Below are 21,839 nucleotides of genomic sequence, written 5' to 3' on the forward strand. Positions count from 1 at the left end.
TCCATGGGAGACATCCCAACGATCTGAGCAGACAAGATAGTGACAAAGAAGCGTGGAGCACCTGACTGAGAGTTGGAGAACTCTTCCCAGTGTCACGTACACACAACCCAGTAAAAGTATCAGCAGCAGTAGAACACACGTTACGTGGTATCTTATGGTGTTGTTTCACTAAGTACCGGAGACAGAGTTTAAAACAGAACTGATTTATTTGTCACAGATCCAGAATATTAAACTCCAGTCCCATTAAAGGTGAATATGCAGTAGAAGAAACTTCTCCCATGCCCAGTGACCAGGGTGCAGAACTGGGTGTGGTGAGCAGCAGCAATAATTGCAGAATTCATAAACTTAAAACTTTTCTGACTACAGTAGTGTGTCATAAAGTTACATACATGACTGAACACCTTCCACAGTCACAGCAGGTGAACAGCATCTCCGCTGTGTGAACTTACTGGTGTCCCTTAGACCAAATAGATGGGTGAAACCCTTCCTTCAGTCTGAGCAGGTGAATGGCCTCTTTCCAATGTGTACTGCCTGGTGTGCCAATAGGTCGGATGACCGAGTGAATCCCTTCCCACACACTGAGCAGATGAATGGCCTCTCCCCAGTGTGAACTCGCTGATGCAGCTTCAGGTGGCATGATTGAGTGAATCCTTTCCCACAGTCTAAGCAGGTAAATGGCTTCTCCCCAGTGTGAACTGACTGGTGTGCTTGTAGGCTAGCTAACTGTGTGAATCCCTTCCCACACAACGAACAGGTGAATGGCCTCTCCCCAGTGTGAACTCTCTGATGTACCTTCAGTTGAAATGACCGGGTGAATCCCTTCCCACAGTCTGAGCATGTGAACGGCCATACTCCAGTGTGGACTGACTGGTGTCTCTGGAGGGTGGATGAGTGATTGAATCCTTTCCCGCAGTCTGGGCAGTTGAACAGCCATTTCCCTGTGTGGGATGCCAGGTGTGTCTGCAGGCTGGATAACTGAGTGAATCTCTTCCCACAATCTGAGCAGGTGAACAGCCTCTCCCCAGTGTGAACTGACTGATGTGTCAGCAGGTGAGATGACAAAGTGAATCCCTTCCCACAGTCTGAGCAGGTGAACAGCCTCTCCCCAGTGTGAACTTGCTGATGTGCCTTCAGTTGAGATGACTGAGTGAATCTCTTCCCACAATCCGAGCAGGTAAATGGCTTCTCCCCAGAGTGAACTGACTGATGTGCTTGTAGGCGAGCTAACTGTGTGAATCCCTTCCCACAGTCTGAGCAGGTGAATGGCCTCTCCCCAGTGTGAACTCTTCGATGAACCTTCAGTTGAAATCTCCCAATGAATCCCTTCCCACAGTCTGAGCAGGTGAATGGCCACTCCCCTGTGTGAACTGACTGGTGTCTCCGTAGGGTGGATGAGTGAGTGAATCCTCTTCCACAGTCTGAGCAGGTGAATGGCTTCTTTCCAGTGTGGGCTGTCTGGTGTGTCTGTAGGCTGGATAACTGAGTGAATGTCTTCCCACAATCCGAGCAGGTGAACGGCCTCTCTCCAGTGTGAACTGACTGGTGTCTCAGTAGGTTAGATGATGAAGTGAATCCCATCCCACAGTCTGAGCAGGTAAACGGCCTCTCCCTGGTGTGAACTGACTGGTGAGCCAGAAGGTTGGATGATTGAGAGAATCCCTTCCCACATTCTGAGCAGGTGAATGGCCACACTCCAGTGTGAACTGATTGGTGTGTCTTTAGGCCAGATGACCTAGTGAATCCTTTCCCACAGTCTGAGCAGGTGTACGGCCATTTCCCAGTGTGAACTGACTGGTGTGCCTGTAGGTGGGATGACTGAGTGAATCCTTTCCCACACTCTGAGCAGGTGAAAGGCTTCTCCCCAGTGTGAATGCGCTGATGTACCTTCAGTTGACATGACCGAGTGAATCCCTTCCCACAGTCTGAGCAGGTGAACAGTCTGTCCGCAGTGTGAATTTGCCGATGCACCTTCAGTTGAGATGACAGAATGAATCCCTTCCCACAGTCTGAGCAGGTGAATGGCCTCTCCCCAGTGTGAACTCGCTGATGTACCTTCAGTTGAGATGACAGAATAAATCCTTTCCCACAGTCTGAGCAGGTAAACGGCCTCTCCGCTGTGTGAACTGCCTGGTGTGCCTGCAGGTTGGATGAGCGAGCGAATCCCTTCCCACATTCTGAGCAGGTGAACGGCCTCTCCCCAGTGTGAACTGTTTGGTGAGCTAGTAGGTTTGATGAGCGAGTGAATCCCTTCCCACAGTCCGAGCAGGTGAATAGCCGTTCCCCGGTGTGAATTCGCTGATGAGCCATTAGGTCAGATGATCGAGTGAATCCTTCCCCACAAATTCAGCAGGTGGCCAGCCTCTGCCCAGTGTGAACTGACTGATGTGTCCGCAGGTGGGATGACTGACTAATTCCCTTCCCACATACAGAACAGTGAGTGGCCGTGTCCCAGTGTGGAATTGCTGATGGACTTTCAGTTCAGATGACCGAGTGAATCCATTCCAACAGTGTGAGCAGGAAGGATGATTGAGTGAATCCCTCGATCCACTTCTTAATGGACAAGAAGGGCAACACTGGTGTGTTGTCTCTGAGATTCTGGGAGACAAATTCCTTGCCGTTCTTAACCTGTGAAAAGATTTACAAAATACATCAGTGGGTGAAGGCAACATTTCAGATGAGATCACTTTAGTCACCAAGATGTGATCTGACATCACACTGTGCTTGGGCCCTGACGATTTCTGCACTTGTCTTCCGCAGGGTCCTAGGGAACAACTTGTCAGGCCCTGGGGATTTATCCACGGTAATTTGCCTTAAGACAGGAAACACCTCCACCTGTGTAATCTGTACAGGGTCCATGAAGTTGATGCTGCTTTGCCTCACTTCTATAGACTCTGTGTCCAACTCCTGAAAAATAGAGATGCAAAAAAAAAATTTTAAATCTCCCCCATCTATTTTGTCTCCTCATATAGATTACCGTTCTGATCGTCCAGAGTGGGCATGGTTCTGTATTGACATTCTCCATGTTTCTGTGGCAGAGAAGCTGGCCAAACTTGTTTGGAAGGGAAACGGTAGGAGTGACAATGGAGCAGCAATGGCTGGAGTTTCTGGGAGCAATTCAGGAGCTGAGTGATTGATACATCCCAAAGAAGTGGAAGCATTGTAAAGGCAGGAGGACATAACCGAGGCTAAAATGAGAAGCCTAAGCCAACATAAGAACCAAAGAGAGGCCAAACAAAAGAGCAAAAACTGCTAGGAAGCTTTTAGAAAGCAACAGAAGCTGACTAAAAAAAAATGTCAGATGATCTCAGGGCGTGGAATTATGATTATTGTAGTCATTAATGCGTCTTTGTAGCACCCAACAGTCTGAGGCATTTAGAGGAACAAAATATCTGGGGCCTCGATATCTCTTGAAAACCAAGGTTCCCTGCACCAGCTACCTTTCAACTTTTACTTTGACAGGCACATACAAACCCTAACCCTCAAAACTTCACTTCTGAAGGCCTCCCACTTACCAAGTACTCCCTTGTCAGAAAACAGCCTGTGCCAATCCACACTTGTCAGATCCTTTCTGATACCATCAAAATTGACCTTCCTCCAATTGAGAATTGAACCCATGGTTCAGGCCTCATTTTTTCTATATTAACTTGGAATCTCATGACATTATGATCACTACATACAAAGTGTTCCGATACACTAATTTCTGTTACTAGCCCTGGATTATTTTCTAATAGCTTATTGCACACTTCTATGTCGGGAGTTCTACGTGCTGACTTCGGGCACATTTGACAAACTCTACCCATCCAGTCCTTTTATATACGGGAGCCCCAGTAATCTTTGGGAATTTAAAATCGCTCACTATATGAAGCATTCTTTCTTGGCATAGTCTGTGATCTCTCCACAAATTTATTTCTCTGAATTCCTCAGATTGTTGGGTGCAAACAAGTCCCAGCAATAGCTACAATATCACATTCCATGCCCTGAGGTCTCTGGTGTCAAGAAAACAACCTCTCTCTCATTGTCACAAAAACAAAGGAGCTGATTGTGGACTGCAGGAAGAATGGAGACAGGCTAACCCATATTTGCACCAATGGATCTGGGGTTGAGAGGGTGAACAGCTTTAAGTTCCTCGTCAGACACATCACAGAGGATCTCATGTGGTCTGTACAACAGTGCCTCTTTCACCTCAGACCGTTGTAAGAAGTTTGAAATGCAGCCCCCAATCCGAAGAACTTTCTGCAGGGACACAATTGAGAGCATCCTGACTGGCTGCATCACTTCCTGGCATGGGAACTGTACTTCCCTCAATCACAGACTTTGTAGAGTGGTGTGTACAGCCCAGCACATCTGCAGTTATGAACTTCCCATGATTCAGGACATTTACAAAGACAGGAGTGTAAAAAGGGCCCGAAGGATCATTGGGGACCCGAGTCACCCCAACCACAAACTGTTCCAGCTGCTACCATCTGGGAAACAGTACCGCAGCATTAAAGCCAGAACCAACAGGATCCGGGACAGCTTCTTCCACCAGGCCATCAGACTGCTTAATTCATGCTGATACAATTGCATTTCTAAGTTATAGTGACTGTCGTGTTCTATTATAACTTACTAAAAATTGCACGTTGCACATTCAGACGGAGATGTGACATAAAGATTTTTACTCCTCATGTATGTGAAGGATGTAAGTAATAAAGTCAATTCAATTCAATTCACCCTCTCCACTATCTGTTCTGTCATTCTGGCTCCCATTCCCACTACAACTTCAGTTTAACCCAGCCTGTCTCCACCACACTAGCACCAGCAAGCCTTACCACTACGACATTAGTCCCCTTCTAGTTCTGGTACCCTAACTACTGAACCCACATCACCCCCTTGACTTTCCTCTGCCAGGTAACCCCCCCCCCCCCACCTCCTCCAACAGTTTCTAAAGTGGTAGAATATATAGACCACAGAAAACCTACAGCACAATACAGGCCCCTCTGCCCACAAAGCTGTGCCGATCATGACCCTGGCTTAGGACTACCTGGGCTTACCCATAGCCCTCTATTTTTCTAAGCTCCATGTAGCCATCCAGGAGTCTCTTAAAAGACCCTATTGTTTCTGCCTCCACCACCACCGCCAGCAGCCCATTCCATGCACTCACCACTCTCTGCATAAAAAAAAACTTACCCCTGATGTCTCCTCTATACCCACTTCCAAGCACCTTAGAACTATGCCCTCTCGCGCTTGCCATTTCAGCACTGGGAAAAAGCATCTGACTATCCACATGATCAATGCCTCTCATTATCTCGTACACCTCCATCAGGTCACCTCTCATCCTCCATCGCTCCAAGGATAAAAGGCTGAGATCACTCAACTTATTCTCATAAACCATGCTCCCTAATCGACACAAAGTCCTTGTAAATTTCCTCTGCACCCTTTCTATGGTCTACCTGTTGTTGTGGGGGATGGCCACAAGAGTACTGTACTCTGCGATGGCTATTTAACCTCATTCCCCTTCCTGACTCTCACCCAGTTTCATGTGTCCTACACCTTGGGTGTAACTCACCTCTGTTCAATGTCATATCAATCACCCCTCCGACTCCTGATTAATCCAGAATTCATTCATTCCCAGCTCCAACTCCAATATCACTGTCAATAATAATTTTTATCTGCTCTGGGTTTGATTGACTTCATCTGCACTCTCACACAACCTATGTAGCAGGCCTGTAGTGGATAATGAAGGATTTTCTCGACAGAGCATTTGAACACCGTCCATACGTGACTTGCTTGCTAACTGATGCTATGAAAAGTCATTTTTTCAAATATCGCTCCACTTCTTCCCACTTGCAAATTCTCCAGCAACTTTTGCGTCACCACAATACACACAGGTAACACCAGTTTCTGTTTTGTACATAAATATTTCCCCTGAACCCTCCCCCAGGTGACTGACAGTGGTAAACTCATTGATGGCAATGTCAATGAATATGAAGGGAAGGGCAGTAGTCTGTCCCATTGGAGTCTGGCACACTTGTGATGTGAAAGCTACTTGTTGCCCAGTGCAAAGGTGTTTGATATCATTATGTACCCAGACAGAGTGGGTCAAAACATGTTCTCACGGGTGGAAAAGTCCAGAACAAGAGGAGGTAGAACAAGCAAAACACACAAAATGCTGGAGGAACTCAGCAGGGCAGGCAGCATCTATGGAAAAGAGTACTAATGCTGAGTTCCTCCAACAATTTGTGTGCGTTGCTTGCATTTCCAGCATCTGCAGATTTTCTCTTGTTTGTGATTGGAAGTAGAACAAAGGTGATTTTCTCACCTGGTGATGTAAAAGATTATGTTCCCTTTCCCCGAGTTCCCAATCCTTGCATTTAGATAGCTGGAGCTCAGCTCTGTCTGAGAGATCCAGCGGTTCCCATTCCCTCATCAGCCGGAAGCTCCCTGGGGCCCGTGTGCAGATCGTGGGGCTGAGAGAGAGGGCCGAGAGCAGGACTGTCCCGGGATTGCGGGTCACGGTATCCGCATCTCACAACAATTGTCCCGAAGTCGGTATTAAAATCCCGCCCGGAGATTCTCTCTTACCTCTTGCCGATCCTCCCGAGGCCTTTGTGTATTGCGCGCATGAGTGATATTCGGGAAAATGCGCAATCCTGACGGCTGCGAATTTGATCGGTGCTTCAGCGACGGCTAAATTTCCAACTCCCGGCTTTATGGGTAACCAGGGCACCATTAAAAGTTTCCGCAAGCACCGCTTCCATGTCCACACCTCAGTTTTTTTTTGTGTGTATAGAAAACTCAGCAGCTATTTTAACACAGAAAGCGGCTCCCATAAACAACATACTCTATAGCAACTGGTATTCCGTGCATCTAATACCAAAGTACAACCCTCTTACAAAGGCAGAGTGGCGGGCAACTGGAATCTCTGCCTGTGGTGGGAAACCCCACCAGTCACGTGATCTCATTTGCCCCTCCCATTTGACCGCGGAGGGGCAGCATCTGCGCGTATGTTTCCGAGGCCCCGCCCTCTGGATGATGTAACACTGACGCCGCGCATGCTCACTGCATCCAGATGGGTGGTGTTTTCCTTTCCGCTCACTGCTGAAGCCGATTCATCTGCGGCAGCGGGATCGGGAAAGGTCGGGATCGCTGTCCGCGGGCCGAAGTTTTCACTTTCCCATCGGTGAGTATTGAGACCGATCCCGAGCGGGGAGATCTGATGTGGGCCGTGATCCCCGAACTGAGGGCCAGTTACTCATTCAGTACCCAGTTATCTGGGCTCGTCAGAAATGTGTAGACTTCACTGAATCTGCATTGAACGATCCAAACCAGGAGCCCAGGCTGTCTGTTTCCACAGAATTGAAATGGGAGTCCCGTCAGCCGGTCACGTGAGGCTGTTTACCGCAGATCTGCCCCGCCCTCCGCTTTGTGACGTAGGATCACGTGGTGTGCCAGCCGTGGGGGTGGTGTGTGAGTGGCAGATTCAGCTGTTGACTCTGTGAGGCTGGGTCCTGGTGTATCACAGTTTCTGATCCAAGTCAAATGGACCCGGGGTCGAGCTGCCCGGGTTTATGAGCCGCTGAGTTCTGGGATCAGATCTTTGTTTCTGGAGTTCCTTTGGAAACAATGACTGCTGATCTGAGGAGAGACTCGAGGAAATCTGCAGATGCTGGAATTTCAAGCAACACACATAAAAGTTGCTGGTGAACACAGCAGGTCAGGCAGCATCTCTAGAAAGAGGTACAGTTAGGACAAGGGTCTCGGCCCGAAACGTCGACTGTACCTCTTCCTAGAGATGCTGCCTGACCTGTTGCGTTCACCAGCAACTTTTATGTGTGTTGCTTGTAACCTGAGGAGAGGATGCGTTCCCATTCCATCCTCACAGGTAGTGGCTGCTCTGTGTTTGCATCAGTAGAAATAAAATAGACCAGTGTTCAAACTGTGTTTGGAAATTCCCCCTCACTGTCACCTGTCTATCAGGCAGTGGAAATAAAACATAAACCCAAGATGCAGGAGATCGGCACTAAAAACTGAAAATGTGTGAGGCCATTCTGATAAAACGTTATTAACCTGAATCGTTAAGTTTGTTCCTCTCCCCACAGCTGTTCCTTACCTGCTGAGTGTTTCTGGTAATTCCAGTTTTTTTTAATGTCACTCACCCTGGTCTGGTTTATATTTCCTGAAATGAACCTGTTTTAACCTGGGAATGCAATTGGCTCATTCTGTGATAGTAGAACATGAAAGAAAGCACAACTTTTCCCTGGTACTAATATGTCTGTTATTCCTGGAAATGAGTTCTGTACATTTGTTGCTGACAAGGTTTACAAGAATAATCTCAGGAATGATCGGCTTTATGTATTGTCACGTATGCCGTGACGGGCTAAAGAACCAGCAGAATGGAAAACACTTTGAAGTCCAGTATTGTTATTAACTAATATTATTTATTAGTAACTATGCAATACAGTAATATAAATGCAGATATGTCAAACAGGTTAGCAATGAATATATATATATAGGAATATATAAAAACCAAGCTTCTTCAAGTCTAGGGGTAAATAGATCGTCTTACGATGATGAGTAAAGTTCAGTTCAGTTCGTGGTATTGAGTTGAGTAGTGATGGAGAGAGAGAGAGAGGGAGAGATTTGAGTCTTCAGGTGAGCTGATGGTGTTGATCTTCCCGTTGTCCTCTGAAATCCTTTTGAAGTCACTGACTGTGACCACAACAAAGGGGGCCGTTCTTATGTGGTGGAATTATCAACCCACGCGAGGGTTGGACACACAAATAGCTCCCCACCGGTCACACCCTTTTCACACTGCAAGAGCCGCTGATCGATTCTCCAAAACCCACCTTTTCTATGGGCACAACAAAGCTCATTCAGTGTCCAAAACCATTGTGTCTGTAGCTCTATCATCTGACCTTCTATTTATCTCACCGCACTGAATACCAACTGCCTATCAAGTAGCTCCTCCCTTCTCTCTGTAAGAATACAGAAGCTGAGAGTGTCCTTGCAAAAGTGTAAACATACTGCTGAAAAACCATAACAACATCTCAAAGCAGTCTTCGTCTCTCTCTCTCCTTCTTTCTCTCTCTTTTAACAAGGTGTCTGGTGTTGCATACCCCTCTATCTCTCTTTTCAAAAGCACAGTTCATAGGGTAATTCAGGACCCCCGTCACAGTATGAGGAGCATTTGATGGTTCTGGGCCTGTGCTCAATGGAGTTCAGAGGGACTGTGGGGGTGCTGGGGAGATGTACGGTTAAGTAAACCTACCGAATGCTGAAAAGCCTGGATACAGTGGACACGGAGAGGATGTTTCCATTAGATATTAATCTGACAGCACAGTCTCAGAATAAAGATGTTTCCCTTTAAAACTGAGGTGAGAGATTTTTTTTGGCAAAAAGCTGTCTGATGTGTGTGCGGGTTTCAGGTTACCAACCATTCCCTCCTTTCCCAGGTGTGTACAATTATGTTTCCATCATTAAAGGCTTGGTCTCCTGCGAAAGTGCTGTAGCAGGCCACAAATTGCTCCCAATAGTCTGGTCCCGATTCCCCAGGCTTAGGTTTTTATTAAAGTACCTTAGTGATATCTACAGGTTGGTGGAGAGCCCTTTCCAATGCTTGAATTATCTGGTCTGTCCGTTCATTCTCATTATGGTTTCCCGCTTGTAACTCCTGATAGGTTTGGTATCTCAATTCTGCCTTCTATTTCCGCCCCTCATCAGCTGAGAGAATCGTGCAGCAGAGACCGAATAAATCTTGCGGGGTCACTTTAAGCATTTGTAGAGTACTGCAGACATACTGAGCAAACTGTGCTGGTCTTTCTTTTCTATGTGGGGCCTGATTCATGATCATTATCATTTCTTAAGGCTTCCAGGGTGCATACACAGGAATCACTGAGGGCTGTCCCTCCTCCTGCTCGTGGACTGGGCATCATTCGGGTCGGCAATTGTCTTTGTGGAGCCATTAACTCTGGGGTTTTATTGGATTCTTCCCTCCCTGTCTCAGTATAATCCTCGGTATTCCCTTTCTGGATCTCAGGGTATAGGGACCTCCCCTCCCCTGATGCCGCTGTTTTACCTGAGCCGCCACCGTATCTGAGTACTGGGAGAATTGGGGTTCAGGAGCACGGGTGCACGGGTCGGTATGCCAGACATGTGTTCGGGATCCCTTGTTTCCCTATCAGTTAGAACTTTAGACTGACGTTCCTGCCCTTCCCTCCTATGTAAGCCAGCCTTGGTTTGCTTACGTTGTTTTTCCTGCTCTCGTTTTCAACGCCCATCCACCATTCACACTCCGGTTTTAGCCTCTCCCAACCTTTGGCATTCCTTCTGCAGTACATACCTTTGTCCGTTTGTCACATGCATTATTCCTCCAACTTGCTAATAATATACTGTTCCTCTTTACATCTGCCTTTTCCTTCCATTCCCTTTTCAACAACTTCCACTTCTTTCCAGAGTTCTTTTTCCATATCAAATTTACTGCTTTTTCTCATGAGGTAATATCCCACCACAGTCTGCTTGGCACTCCCGATATTGGGATCCTGTTTGTGACGCCGAATGTTGAAGTTAAATCTGAATAAAACTTGAGAGACCAGCTTCTTATCATCACCACAGTTTATTGCGTATTCTGCTGCAGGAGTTTGAGACCCAGTTGTCAAAGGGAAGGCATGTAAGCACTGCCACCAACTGACAAGTGGAATGAGTTAGTCAGGTTACAGCCGTATATTTATACATAGTAAGCCGCATACCTTACTGTTGGTAGATGTTATTTGAACTGGTACAGCCATCATGTCTGTTGGTGTAAAACTTAATTAATTAGATAAGAGAGTTCATAAGGATTTAGTTACAGAAGGATGTACCATCCAGTCCTTATCCGTTGTTCCCTTTGTAAGGTCCTGACTTAATTACAGACAGATGTTCATTCCTGTCCTTATCAGTGAGTCCTCCTCTCTTTACTCAAACGAGGGTACAATGTATAATGTTATCAACTAACGAAGGTACAATGTACAATGTTATCAGCTCTCAGTCTGTCTCTCTGCAAGCCGCAGAGAACTGATAATGAGCCTGTCTCAGCTAACTGCTGATGACAGAGTTTACTTCAGTTCAACATTCCTGTTCAGTCCCAATTATTCTTTTAGCCAGAGGTTACATAGGTTCGAAATGATTTTTTAATATATCCTCAATTCCTCGGGAGGATTCAGGGAAAATATTTATGTCCAATACAGAAACTGGTGTTACCTGTGTGTATTGTGGTGATACAAAAGTTGCTGGAGAATTCGCAAGTGGAATGAAGTGGAGTGATATTTGGACACCTGACTTTTTAAAGTGTAATTTAGCAAGCAAACCACAGATGGACAATGTGCAAAAGCTCTGGTGAGAAAATACTTCATTACCCGTTACAGGCCTGCTGCATAGTTTGTGTGAGAGTGCAGGTGAACTTGATCGAACACAGAGGAGATCAAAGTTCCTATCGACAGTGATTTGCTAGCTGTTAAAATGAATACCTCTCTCTATATAAAATTCACTGTGCACATGTTGTCACTGGGTAAAAAAATGCACGGTACAAGATTTATGTATACGCTGGTCATTACAAATTAGAGGGCACATTGGTGGGAAGGTGGGGAGATCTCCAGCGTCCCTGATGCCCTCAGCTACAAGATGTGCATCCAGCTGCAGCTTGTAACCCTGCACTTTAAGGAGCTGGAACTTGAAATGAGTGAATTCCAGGTCATCCAGGAGATGGAGGGAGTGATAGATATGACATGAGGAGAGGTGAGTTGCACCCAAGGTGCAGGACACAGGAAACTGGGTGAGAGTCAGGAAGGGGAATGAGGTTAAATATTCATTGCAGTGTACTCTTGTTGCTATCCCACACAACAACAGGTGGACCACTTTAGAAACTGTTGGGGAGATTACCTAGCAGAAAAAATTCAAAGGGATGACAGGGGATTCATTACTTAGGGGAATAGAATGAGAGGGAACTAATATCCTAGTGGTAAGGCTTGCTAGTGCTCATGTGGGGGAGGGGGTGATGTGGTTAAAATAGTTGTAGGGGGGAATGGGAGCCAGAATGACAGAACAGATAGTGGAGAGGGTGAATTCAATTGACTTTATTACATACATCCTTCATATACATGAGGAGTAGAAATCTTTACGTCTCCATCTAAATGTGTAACTTAGAGTCATTTATAATAAATAGTTTGTACATAAGACATAGAAGTCAATTGTATCAGCATGAATTAATCAGACTGATGGCCTGGTAGAAGATGATGTCCCAGAGCCTGTTGGTCCTTTTGCTGGGGTACCGTTTCCTGGATGGTAGCAGCAGGAACAGGTTGTAGTGGTGGTGAATTGGGTCCCCAATATCCTTTTCACACACCTGTCTCTGTAAATGTCCTGAATAGTGGAAAGTTCACACCTACAGATTCGCTGGGCTATCTGCACCACTCTCTGCAGGGTCCTACGATTTAGGGAAGTACAGTTCCCATACCAGGCAGTGATGCAGCCAGACAGGATACTGTCAGCTGTATCCCTTTGGAAGGTTCTTAGGATTTGGGGCCCCATCCCAGACTTCTTCAACCATCTGATGTGAAGGAGGTGCTGCTGTGCTCTTATCAAAACACAACCATGTGAGATCCTCGGTGATGTTTATGCCGAGGAACTTAAAGTTGTTCACCCTCTCAACCCCAGATCCATTGATGTCAATGGGGTTAGCCTGTCTCCATTCCTCCTGTCGTCCACAATCACCTCCTTTGTTTTTGTGACAATCAGGGAGAGGTTGTTTTCTTGACATCTGTCAGAAGTTGTTCAGACCTCAGATAGAGCGAGTGATGAAATGGTTGAGCATGGTGTGATGAATGTGCTGAGCTGAGGATATCACAATGCAAGAAGCATCGTAGGAAAGCCAGATGAGCTCAGGACAGGGAACTATGATATTGTCGCCATTATTGGGATTTGGTTGCACCCAACAGTCTGAGGGATTGAGAGGAACAAATTTGTAGAGAGATCGCAGACCATGCCAAGAAACAAAGGTTGATTCAGTAACTGATTTTAACTTTCTATATTTTGACTGGGACTCCCATACTGTAAAAGGACTAGATGGGTTTGAGTTTGTCAAATGTGCCCTTAATCAGTACGTAGAATACCCAACATAGAAGTGTGTGATAAGCTGTTAGGAAATGATCCAGGGCTGGTGGCAGAAATCAGTGATCATAATGCCATGAAATTCAAAGCAAATATGGAAACAGATAGGTCTGGACCATGGGTTGAGATTCTAAATTGGAGAAAGGTCAATTTTGATGGTATCAAAGGATCTGACAAGTGTGGTTTGGGACAGGCTGTTTTTTGGCAAAGGAGTACTTGGTATGTGGGAGGCCTTCAGAAGTGAAATTTTGAGGGTGTCTAATTTGTATGTGCCTGCCAAAATAAAAGTTGAAAGTTAACTGGTGCAGGGAACCTTGATTTTCAAGAGATATTGAGGCCCCGGATATTTTGTTCCTCTAAATGCCTCAGACTGTTGGGAGCTACCAAGACTCATTAATGACTGCAATATCATAAATCAATGCCCTGAGCTCATCTGACTTTTATTTTAGTTGTCTTCTGTTTTTTTTCTAAAAGCTTCCAAATAGTATTTGCTCTTTTTTTTGCCCTCTCTTTGGCTTTTATGTTGGCTTTGGCTTCTCATTTCAGCCACGGTTGTGTCCTCCTGCCTTTCCAATGCTTCTGCTTCTTTGGGATGTATCGATCACTCAGCTCCCGAATTGCTCCCAGAAACTCCAGCCATTGCTGCTCCATTGTCACTCCTACCTTTTCCCTTCCAAACAAGTTTGGCCAGCTTCTCTGTCATAGAAACATGGAGAATTTCAGTATGGAAACAGGCCATTTGGCCCATCTAGTCAATGCTGAAAAAACATTTAAGCTGTCTAATCCACCAGGACCATCGCCCTCCATACCCCTACCATCCAGGTACCTATCAAACTTCTTCGAAATGGTGAAACTGAGCTCATATTGACCACTTGTGCTGGCATCTCATTCCACACTCTCACAACCATTTCAATAAAGAGCTTTTCCACATGTTCCCATTAAATTTTCACCTTTCCCATTTACCCATGACTTCTGGTTGGCATCCCACCCAACCTCAGTGGAAAAAGCCTGCTTGCATTTACCTTATCTATATTCTCATAATTTTGTATACTTCTAACAAATCCTCAAAGCAATGTATAATTTCCTTGTTTATGTTTAGAGCCTTTTTCAGGTGTATAAGATGATGAGGGGCATTGATCGTGTGGCTAGTCAGAGGTTTTTTCCCAGGGCTGAGATGGCTAACACGAGGGGGCATAGTTGTAAGCTGATGGAAACAGATACCGAGTGGATGTCAGGGGTAAGTTTTTTTACACAGAGAGTGGTGGGTGCGTGGGATGCACTGCCGGCTATTTGCGTGAGAATGTTTCAGTTACTGTGGGGCCAGGAACCCATGCAGCTCAGTGGGAACAGGGAATAATACCAATGGAGAGAGTCAAACTGAGCCAGGTCACAGATTGGAGATGACAGAAATGGCCCATTCTTATTGAGACAGAAAGAGCATCAGAAAGTTTGATGGTCATTCCAGATACCAGCACTGTGCCCAGTTAGAAGATGATTTCTCTCTCCAATTTGAGTTGAACTTCACTGTAACAGTGTGATGCCAGATCACACCTTGACAACTCAAGTGATCTCATCTGAAATGTTGTTCTTCACCCATTGATGAATTTTGTAAATCTTTTCACAGGTTAAGAATGACAAGGAATTTGTCTATGGGAATCTCGAACACAACACATCAGTTTTTCTGTCTCTGTCCAGATATTTAAGAAGTGGAGCAAGGGATTCACTTGATCATCCTTCCTGCTCAGATGTGGGGAGGGATTCACTCGATCATCTGACCGACTGACATGCCCGTCATTTTACACGGGGGGGAACCCGTTCATCTGCTCAGACAGTGGGAATGGATTCAGTCGGTCATTTCAACTGAAGGTACATCAGCAAGTTCACACTGGGACAAGGCCATTCACCTCTTCTGTGTGTGAGAACGGATTCAGTCGGTCTTCTCGCCTGTGGACACACCAATCAGTTCACACTGGGCAGTGGCTGGTCATCTGCTGAATTTGTGGGGAAGAATTCACTCAGTCATCTGACCTAATGGCTCACCAGCGAGTTCACACCAGGGAGCGACCATTCACCTGCTCGGACTGTGGGAAAGGATTCACTCACTCATCTAGACTGAAATTACATCAGCGAGTTCACACTGGAGAGAGGCCGTTCACCTGCTCAGACTGCGGGAGGGGATTCACTCGGTCATCCGCCCTACTGGTACACAAGTCAGTTCACACTGGGGAGTGGCCATTCACCTGCTCAGACTGTGGGAAGGGATTCACTAGCTCATCTGAACTGAAGATACATCAGCGAGTTCACACTGGAGAGAGGCCATTCACCTGCTCAGACTGTGGGAAGAGATTCACTCAGTCATCTCAACTTAAGGTACATCAGCGAGTTCACACTGGGGAGAGGCCGTTCACCTGCTCAGACTGTGGGAAGAGATTCACTCATTCATCTCAACTTAAGGTACATCAGCGAGTTCACACTGGGGAGAGGCCGTTCACCTGCTCAGACTGTGGGAAGAGATTCACTCATTCATCCACCCTACAGAATCATCAGCGAGTTCACACTGGGGAGAAGCCGTTCACCTGCTTAGAATGTGGGAAGGGATTCACTCAGTCATCCCACCTACTGGTACATCAGTCAGTTCACACTGGGGAGAAGCCGTTCACCTGCTCAGTTTGTGGGAATAAATTCACTCTGTCATCCCACCTACAGAATCATCAGCGAGTTCACACTGAGGAGAAGCCGTTCACCTGCTCAGTCTGTGGGAAGAGATTCACTCATTCATCCAGCCTACGGAGTCACCAGCGAGTTCACACTGGGGAGAAGCCGTTCACCTGCTCAGAATGTGGGAAGAAATTCACTGATTCATCCACCCTACGGAGTCACCAGCGAGTTCACACTGGGGAGAAGCCGTTCACCTGCTCAGAATGTGGGAAAGGATTTACTCAGTCATCCCACCGACTGGCACACCAGTCAGTTCACACACAGGGGAAGCCGTTCACCTGCTCAGTTTGTGGGAAGGGATACACTCGGTCATCCTACCTACAGAGACATCAGCGAGTTCACACTGGGGAGAAGCCGTTCATCTGCTAAGAATGTGGGAAGGGATTCACTCAGTCATCTCAACTACGGGCACACCAGTCAGTTCACAGTGGGGAGTGGCCGTTGTTAATGAATCCCTTGGTTTCGTTTGCTGTGGACTGTCATTTTAAGAGAGAGAGAGAGAGAGAGAGATTAAGAAGGCTAATCAGTCTGATTTGCAGCTTGTTTATATCGCTCACAGCTTGTTCAGTTTTAACCAAGGGCACAAACACTAAGAGTCAAAGGAAGAAAAATGGAAGGATCAAAACCAGGGAACTAGTGGCAAGGGTCACTGTTTAGAACTATACTTTGCCCAGAAGGGTGGGTTAATTATCGAAACAGCGTACATTGCATGTGTGGTTGTCACCTCATTTGATCCATTGGAGTGGATTGGATTTGGGGTATCCTGTGAAGACCACTTATGTCTTATGTGCCTGGGTGCGGTGTGGTAATTCACTTGAAGATGATACCCCTTGTGAAAAGTCACTTTCGGTGATAATTCGTATGTGGATTTGGAACGACGACGAATAAAATTTACAGTGACTATTCTCTTGTTTTACCAACATGGGACCTGTGGAATTCGACATAATTGCCTTCTCTTGACATTTACCCTGGATTACAAATATCTCTCTCTCATCACCTATTCCATAGATGAACTGAACTTTCATACTTCATCTCAAGACTCTAAGCCTGGTTTCCCCAGAGCTCAATATTTTGGGAGTTGTATTTAAACACATATATACACATAATACTGTTCACTTTTGTTTATCTTGCTTAAGTTACTATATTATAAGTAGATACTCGTAATGACAGTGGTTTTAACATCAAAACCAGACTCCAGGTGTAGTCTACTGCTGCTGGTTTGTTTCTAAAGCGCAACAAAATTGAGACCTGCGTTCGGGATATGAACAAATTCGGGGGCATATTTATTGATTAATTATCAATTTCATTGGGGAAATCCCTTTTGATTTATTTGTGTGTGGAAAATCAGCAGCAATGGATGTTGATAGATTTCTGGAAGCGCCAGTCTCTGAGGCATGAGAGGATGCCAGAAGGATTGGGTTGTTGAGTATTGCTAAAAGGTTAAAATTTGCTAAGGTGAAATTGACAATGAGGAGGGCACAGAGAAGCAGAAAAACAGAGAAGAGGCAGAAAAACAGAGGGAGGAAGCACAAAGACGGGCTGATTGAGCTGGAAAAGATGGAGAGATTGCAGCAAAGGCGTCTGGCATTAGACTCTGGTGATAAGTTTGAGGCCAGTCAGGAAGTTAAATTGGTACCTCCATTTGAAGAGGCGGATGTTGATAAATACTTCCAGCATTTTGAGAAGTTTGCTCAGAGTTTAAAGTGGCCAAAAGAGGGTTGGCCTATCCTCTTACAAAGTGTAATTAAGGGGAAGGCTCAGCAAGACTATTCTACTTTGACAGTTGATGAAGCAGCTGTTTTGGACATAGTGAAACAGGCTGTGCTCAAAGCTTACGGGTTGGTCCCAGAAGCAAAAGTTTAGAAATTTGAGGAAATCTGTTATATGGAATTTGCTTATGAGAAATTTGTGTGTTTTGACCGCTGGTACACATATAAAAATGTAAATGATGATTTTACCAGCTTGAAAGAGTTGGTTTTAATTGAAGAATTCAAAAGGTGCATCCCTGATGACATAAACATGTATTTAGATGAAAAGGATGCTGCCACTTTGCAGGTGTCTGCTAGATTAGCAGATGAGTTTGTTTTAACTCATAAGATTAAGTTTACGCCGAATAAGAGTTTCCAGAAGAGTAGCAGGGATAACCAGTGTAAACCAGAAATTAAAGCTGGGATTACTAACAAGTGCAAGGATGAAGGGCAGCAGTTGAAGGAGAAATATTCTTGTCTTACTTGTTACTATTGTAAGAAAGCTGGTCATATGATGGCTAATTGTTCCGTCCTGAAGAAGAAAAAGGAAAAGGAAGCAGTCCCAAATGCCTGTGAATCAGTATGTTGAAGCACCTATAAACCCACAGGGTTCTGAACATTCTGTTGAGGCTCAGTTAAGGACTGAGGGGTCTGACCGAGTTAAGAAGGTATTTGATTATTTTAAGCCAGATGGGTTTGTATTAGTAAAGGAAGGGTCAACCCCAGTACCAGTGACAATTCTTCGAGATACTGGGGATTCTCAGTCACTTATATTAGTGTTCTAAAGTTTGGTGATGAGATGGACATAGATGAGGTAAATCTTATTAAAGGCATTGGGGGTGGCATGGTTTCTGTGCCATTGCACAGGGTAACTTTATATTCGGTGTTGGTTTCGGGACCTGTTAAGATCAGATTATGCTCCGGTTTACAGGTGGAAGTTGTTACTTTGCTGTTAGGGAATGACCGGGCAGATGGTAAAGTTGTTCCTGCTGTGCAGTTGACAACTAAGCCAACCACTGACGACCCACAGATGGATTTTAACATTTATCCTTCCTGTGCAGTAACTCGAAGTATGGCTAAAAAGTCTGCCAATGCAGACGATTCTGGGCAGCATGATTCTGATAACCATGATAGCCAAAATCGGGATTCAGGTTATGATAACTTGTCAGGGACTTTTCTGCCTTCATTGTTTCAACAAGATTCAGGTAGTAAGTCTGATGGAATAGATTTATCCCTGCCTAGGAAGAAGTTTATAGCAGAACAGAACCGAGACCCTGAGATTGAAGCTTTAAAAGAAACAGCTCTCTCAGATAATGAGATTAAGAAAGTGCCAGTAGGGTATTATCTCAAGGATGGAGTGTTAATGAGGAAGTGGAGGCCATCTGCTATACCTGTGAGTGAGGAATGGGCAATTGTTCACCAAGTTGTAGACCCTAAAGTTTATAGGACTAAAATTTTAGCTTTGGCCCACAGTATGCCCTGAGGTGGCCATTTCAGAGTGAATAAAACTGTAAACAGGATTATGAAACAATTTTACTGGCCTAATTTGAGGAAAGAGGTTGTGACCTTTTGCAGAACCTGTCACACTTATCAATTTGTGGGTAAACCTAATGAGGTCACCCCAGTGGCCCCACTCCGGCCTATACCTGTATTTGGTATACCCTTTTCTAAAGTTATAGTGGATTGTGTTGGCCCATTGCTAAAGACTGAATCCGGCCATCAGTATTTGCTAACTATTATGTGTACTGTATCCAGATTCCCAGAGGCAATACCTCTCAGAAATATTAAAGCTAAAACTGTAGCGAAGGCTCTTACCAAGTTTTTTACTTTATTTGGTTTACCTAAAGAAATCCAGTCTGATCAAGGAAGTAATTTTACATCTGGATTGTTCCAGCAGGTATTTTATGAACTGGGAGCTAAACAAATTACATTTTCTGAGTACCATCCGGAATCACAAGGGGCTTTAGAAAGATTTCCTTCTACCCTCTAAACAATGATTAAGACATACCGTGTTGAAAATGGAAAAGACTGGGATGAAGGAATACATTTGCTTTTGTTTGCAGTAAGAGAGTCAGCACAGGAGTTACAGGGCTTTAGTCCTTTTGAACTTGTATTTGGTCATAGAGTGAGGGGAACTTTGGCCTTGTTAAAGGAACAGTGGATTGATGGGGATGTACATGTTAACTTGTTAGACTATGTTTTGAAGTTCAAAAATAAACTACACCAAACTTGTAGTCTAGCAAGACAAAAATTAAAGATTTCTCAAAACAAAATGAAGTGTTGGTTTGATGAGTGGGCTTGTGAAAGAAAATACCAGGTGGAGGATAAGGTGCTTGCCTTATTTCGAAGGTTGACGAATCCACTTCAGGGGAAATTCAGTGGACCGTCTGAAATAGTCTCTCAAAGTAATGATGCGAATTATGTTACTAAAACACCCGACCGACGTCAACTAACACAGGTGGTACACATAAATATGATAAAGCCTTATTTTGACAAGCAGGCACCATCTGTGAGTGTTGTCAAAATATATGAATCTAGCAACCCTGAGAATGAAACAATTGACTCATCTAAGGCTACGTCCACACTAGACCGGATAAATCTGTAACCGAAGCTTTTGCTCTTCGTTTTGTCCTTCTGTCCACACTGAAATGGCGTTTTCCTCCCCCAAAAATGGAGATTTTGTTCAACATCCTCCAGAGTGTGTAAATTTGAAAACGCCGATTGTGCAGAGCAGTGTGGACGGGGTAAACGGATATTTTTAAAAACGCTGTCATGACGTGCTGGTACAGATGGCGGCAGCGCGACATTTCATTGTTTTCTTGACGCAACCTCCCACACAACCTAACAATTTCAGAATAGACGGCAACAATACTGAAGCCTGAGGAGTTAAAAATGTACTTACCAAATACTTTGACCCATAGCTTACTGAATAAATAAGTATACTTACTTTGCCCTATTTTCTGTCCTTGCTTGTGTGAAGGTAGTTTACCTATTTATGCAAGTACTTCTTTCACAATAGATGTGTAACAGCCTAATGTAACATTGTATGGAGATACAAGATAACACTGATGCAGACATGTTTTATACATTTAACAAGATGCTTTATTTGTCACGGACTCTTCTGGCAATCCACCACCTTACTATTTACCTCAGGAATTGGGCTTCAATCCCCTCGTTTAATTTCTAATCATTCCCAGGTTCCACCAACTACACACACCTGCTTTCCATCAGAAAATGCAGGATAAAGACCCTGTGATCACAACAAGGAGCTGTCAGTTCATTGGTCAACTCGGGTGTGAGTAACCTTGTTTCATGGTTCTTAGGGACATTAGTTCCAAGTCTAGCATCGCTCCTGGAATCTCTCCAAACCCAAGGCTTCAGGTATATACCCTTCTGGAAACCGATTCCATGCTTGCTACGGTGATAACGCCTCCCGATTCTGTCCCCGCGCCCGTGTTCTGCACTTGCGTTGGTCCACCGCCACGCTTGTGCAAGTAATGTATTAATGTATTGCTTGTGCAAACATTCAATAGATGCAATTGTCACCTTTGCCCAGTAACTCATTTTATTGCACATGTTAAATACAGCAAAATAATACACAAAGACATGGCAAAAGTAAAGGTAAACAAATGAGGTAACAGCAAATTTCACTTTTGCCCAGTAATAAGCCTTATTGCATTTAGTTGTAGCTGTCGTCCCTTTCATCGATGAAGAGACTATGGCTGTAGAAAACATTTCTGGACAAACGCGCACCAAGTCTTTCATTTGACAATTTTCTTTTAAGTTTCTCTAGTCCAACTGGACAAACGCGCACCAAGTACACCGTTTCCTCTCCGCTTGTTTTCCGTGTGTCTTGCGCATGCCCAGTAGGAGGAGATTCACCCAAATATCCATTCTAATGTGAACGGAGGTATTTTGAAAAACACCTGGTGTGAACGCCTATCGTTTTTAGGCCAAACCGGCATTTTCAAAATTATCCGGTCTAGTGTGGATGTAGCCTGAAACTTTTTACAAGCCAAACATGGTTCCAGTTAGGCTAATGAACTTGGTTGTTCTAGAAAACATTGATAACAAGTTGGCTCATCTGCAGCCAAAGCAACAACAACAGCTGAGGAATTAATTCTGAAGTTTAAAGATTTATTTCCCGACGTTCCCAAGCAAACCACGGTCACAGTACATGACGTAGATATTGGTCAAGCCAAACCGATTAAACAGCAGTCATATCGCATGAATGTAGAAAAGCGTAAATTGGCT

At 44.9% G+C, this 21,839-nt stretch overlaps 3 protein-coding genes across 5 annotated transcripts in view; 2 read left to right on the forward strand and 1 right to left on the reverse strand.

Annotated features, from left to right (window-relative positions):
- LOC140206766 (uncharacterized) lies at positions 1–7,364 on the reverse strand. 3 transcript variants are annotated; one of them, XM_072274971.1, is made up of 2 exons: positions 6,562–7,364; positions 1–2,625 (listed from the first exon to the last, which is right to left on the reverse strand). In XM_072274971.1, the coding sequence occupies exon 2, from the start codon at positions 2,305–2,307 to the stop codon at positions 490–492; it is 1,818 nt and encodes a 605-aa protein (XP_072131072.1). In that variant the 5' UTR covers positions 2,308–2,625; positions 6,562–7,364; the 3' UTR covers positions 1–489. The 3 variants fall into 3 exon arrangements, with proteins under 3 accessions (XP_072131072.1, XP_072131073.1, XP_072131074.1); XM_072274972.1 differs by having other exon boundaries at positions 1–2,904; XM_072274973.1 differs by lacking the exon at positions 6,562–7,364 and adding an exon at positions 6,299–6,386.
- The window catches only part of LOC140207919 (uncharacterized), a 78,487-nt gene extending 57,490 nt beyond the window's left edge, over positions 1–20,997 (forward strand). Inside the window, exon 2 of the mRNA XM_072276459.1 lies at positions 15,130–20,997. Within this exon, the coding sequence (XP_072132560.1) occupies positions 15,130–16,206 (1,077 nt within the window). The 3' untranslated portion in view covers positions 16,207–20,997. The remainder of the gene's footprint in view (positions 1–15,129) is intronic.
- The window catches only part of LOC140206771 (uncharacterized), a 27,380-nt gene continuing 12,585 nt past the window's right edge, over positions 7,045–21,839 (forward strand). The window contains exon 1 of the mRNA XM_072274980.1: positions 7,045–7,159. The gene's annotated coding sequence lies outside the window, so the exon portion shown is untranslated. The remainder of the gene's footprint in view (positions 7,160–21,839) is intronic.

Source organism: Mobula birostris, chromosome 13, assembly GCF_030028105.1.
Source record: "Mobula birostris isolate sMobBir1 chromosome 13, sMobBir1.hap1, whole genome shotgun sequence".
In the NCBI taxonomy this organism is placed as follows: domain Eukaryota; kingdom Metazoa; phylum Chordata; class Chondrichthyes; order Myliobatiformes; family Myliobatidae; genus Mobula; species Mobula birostris.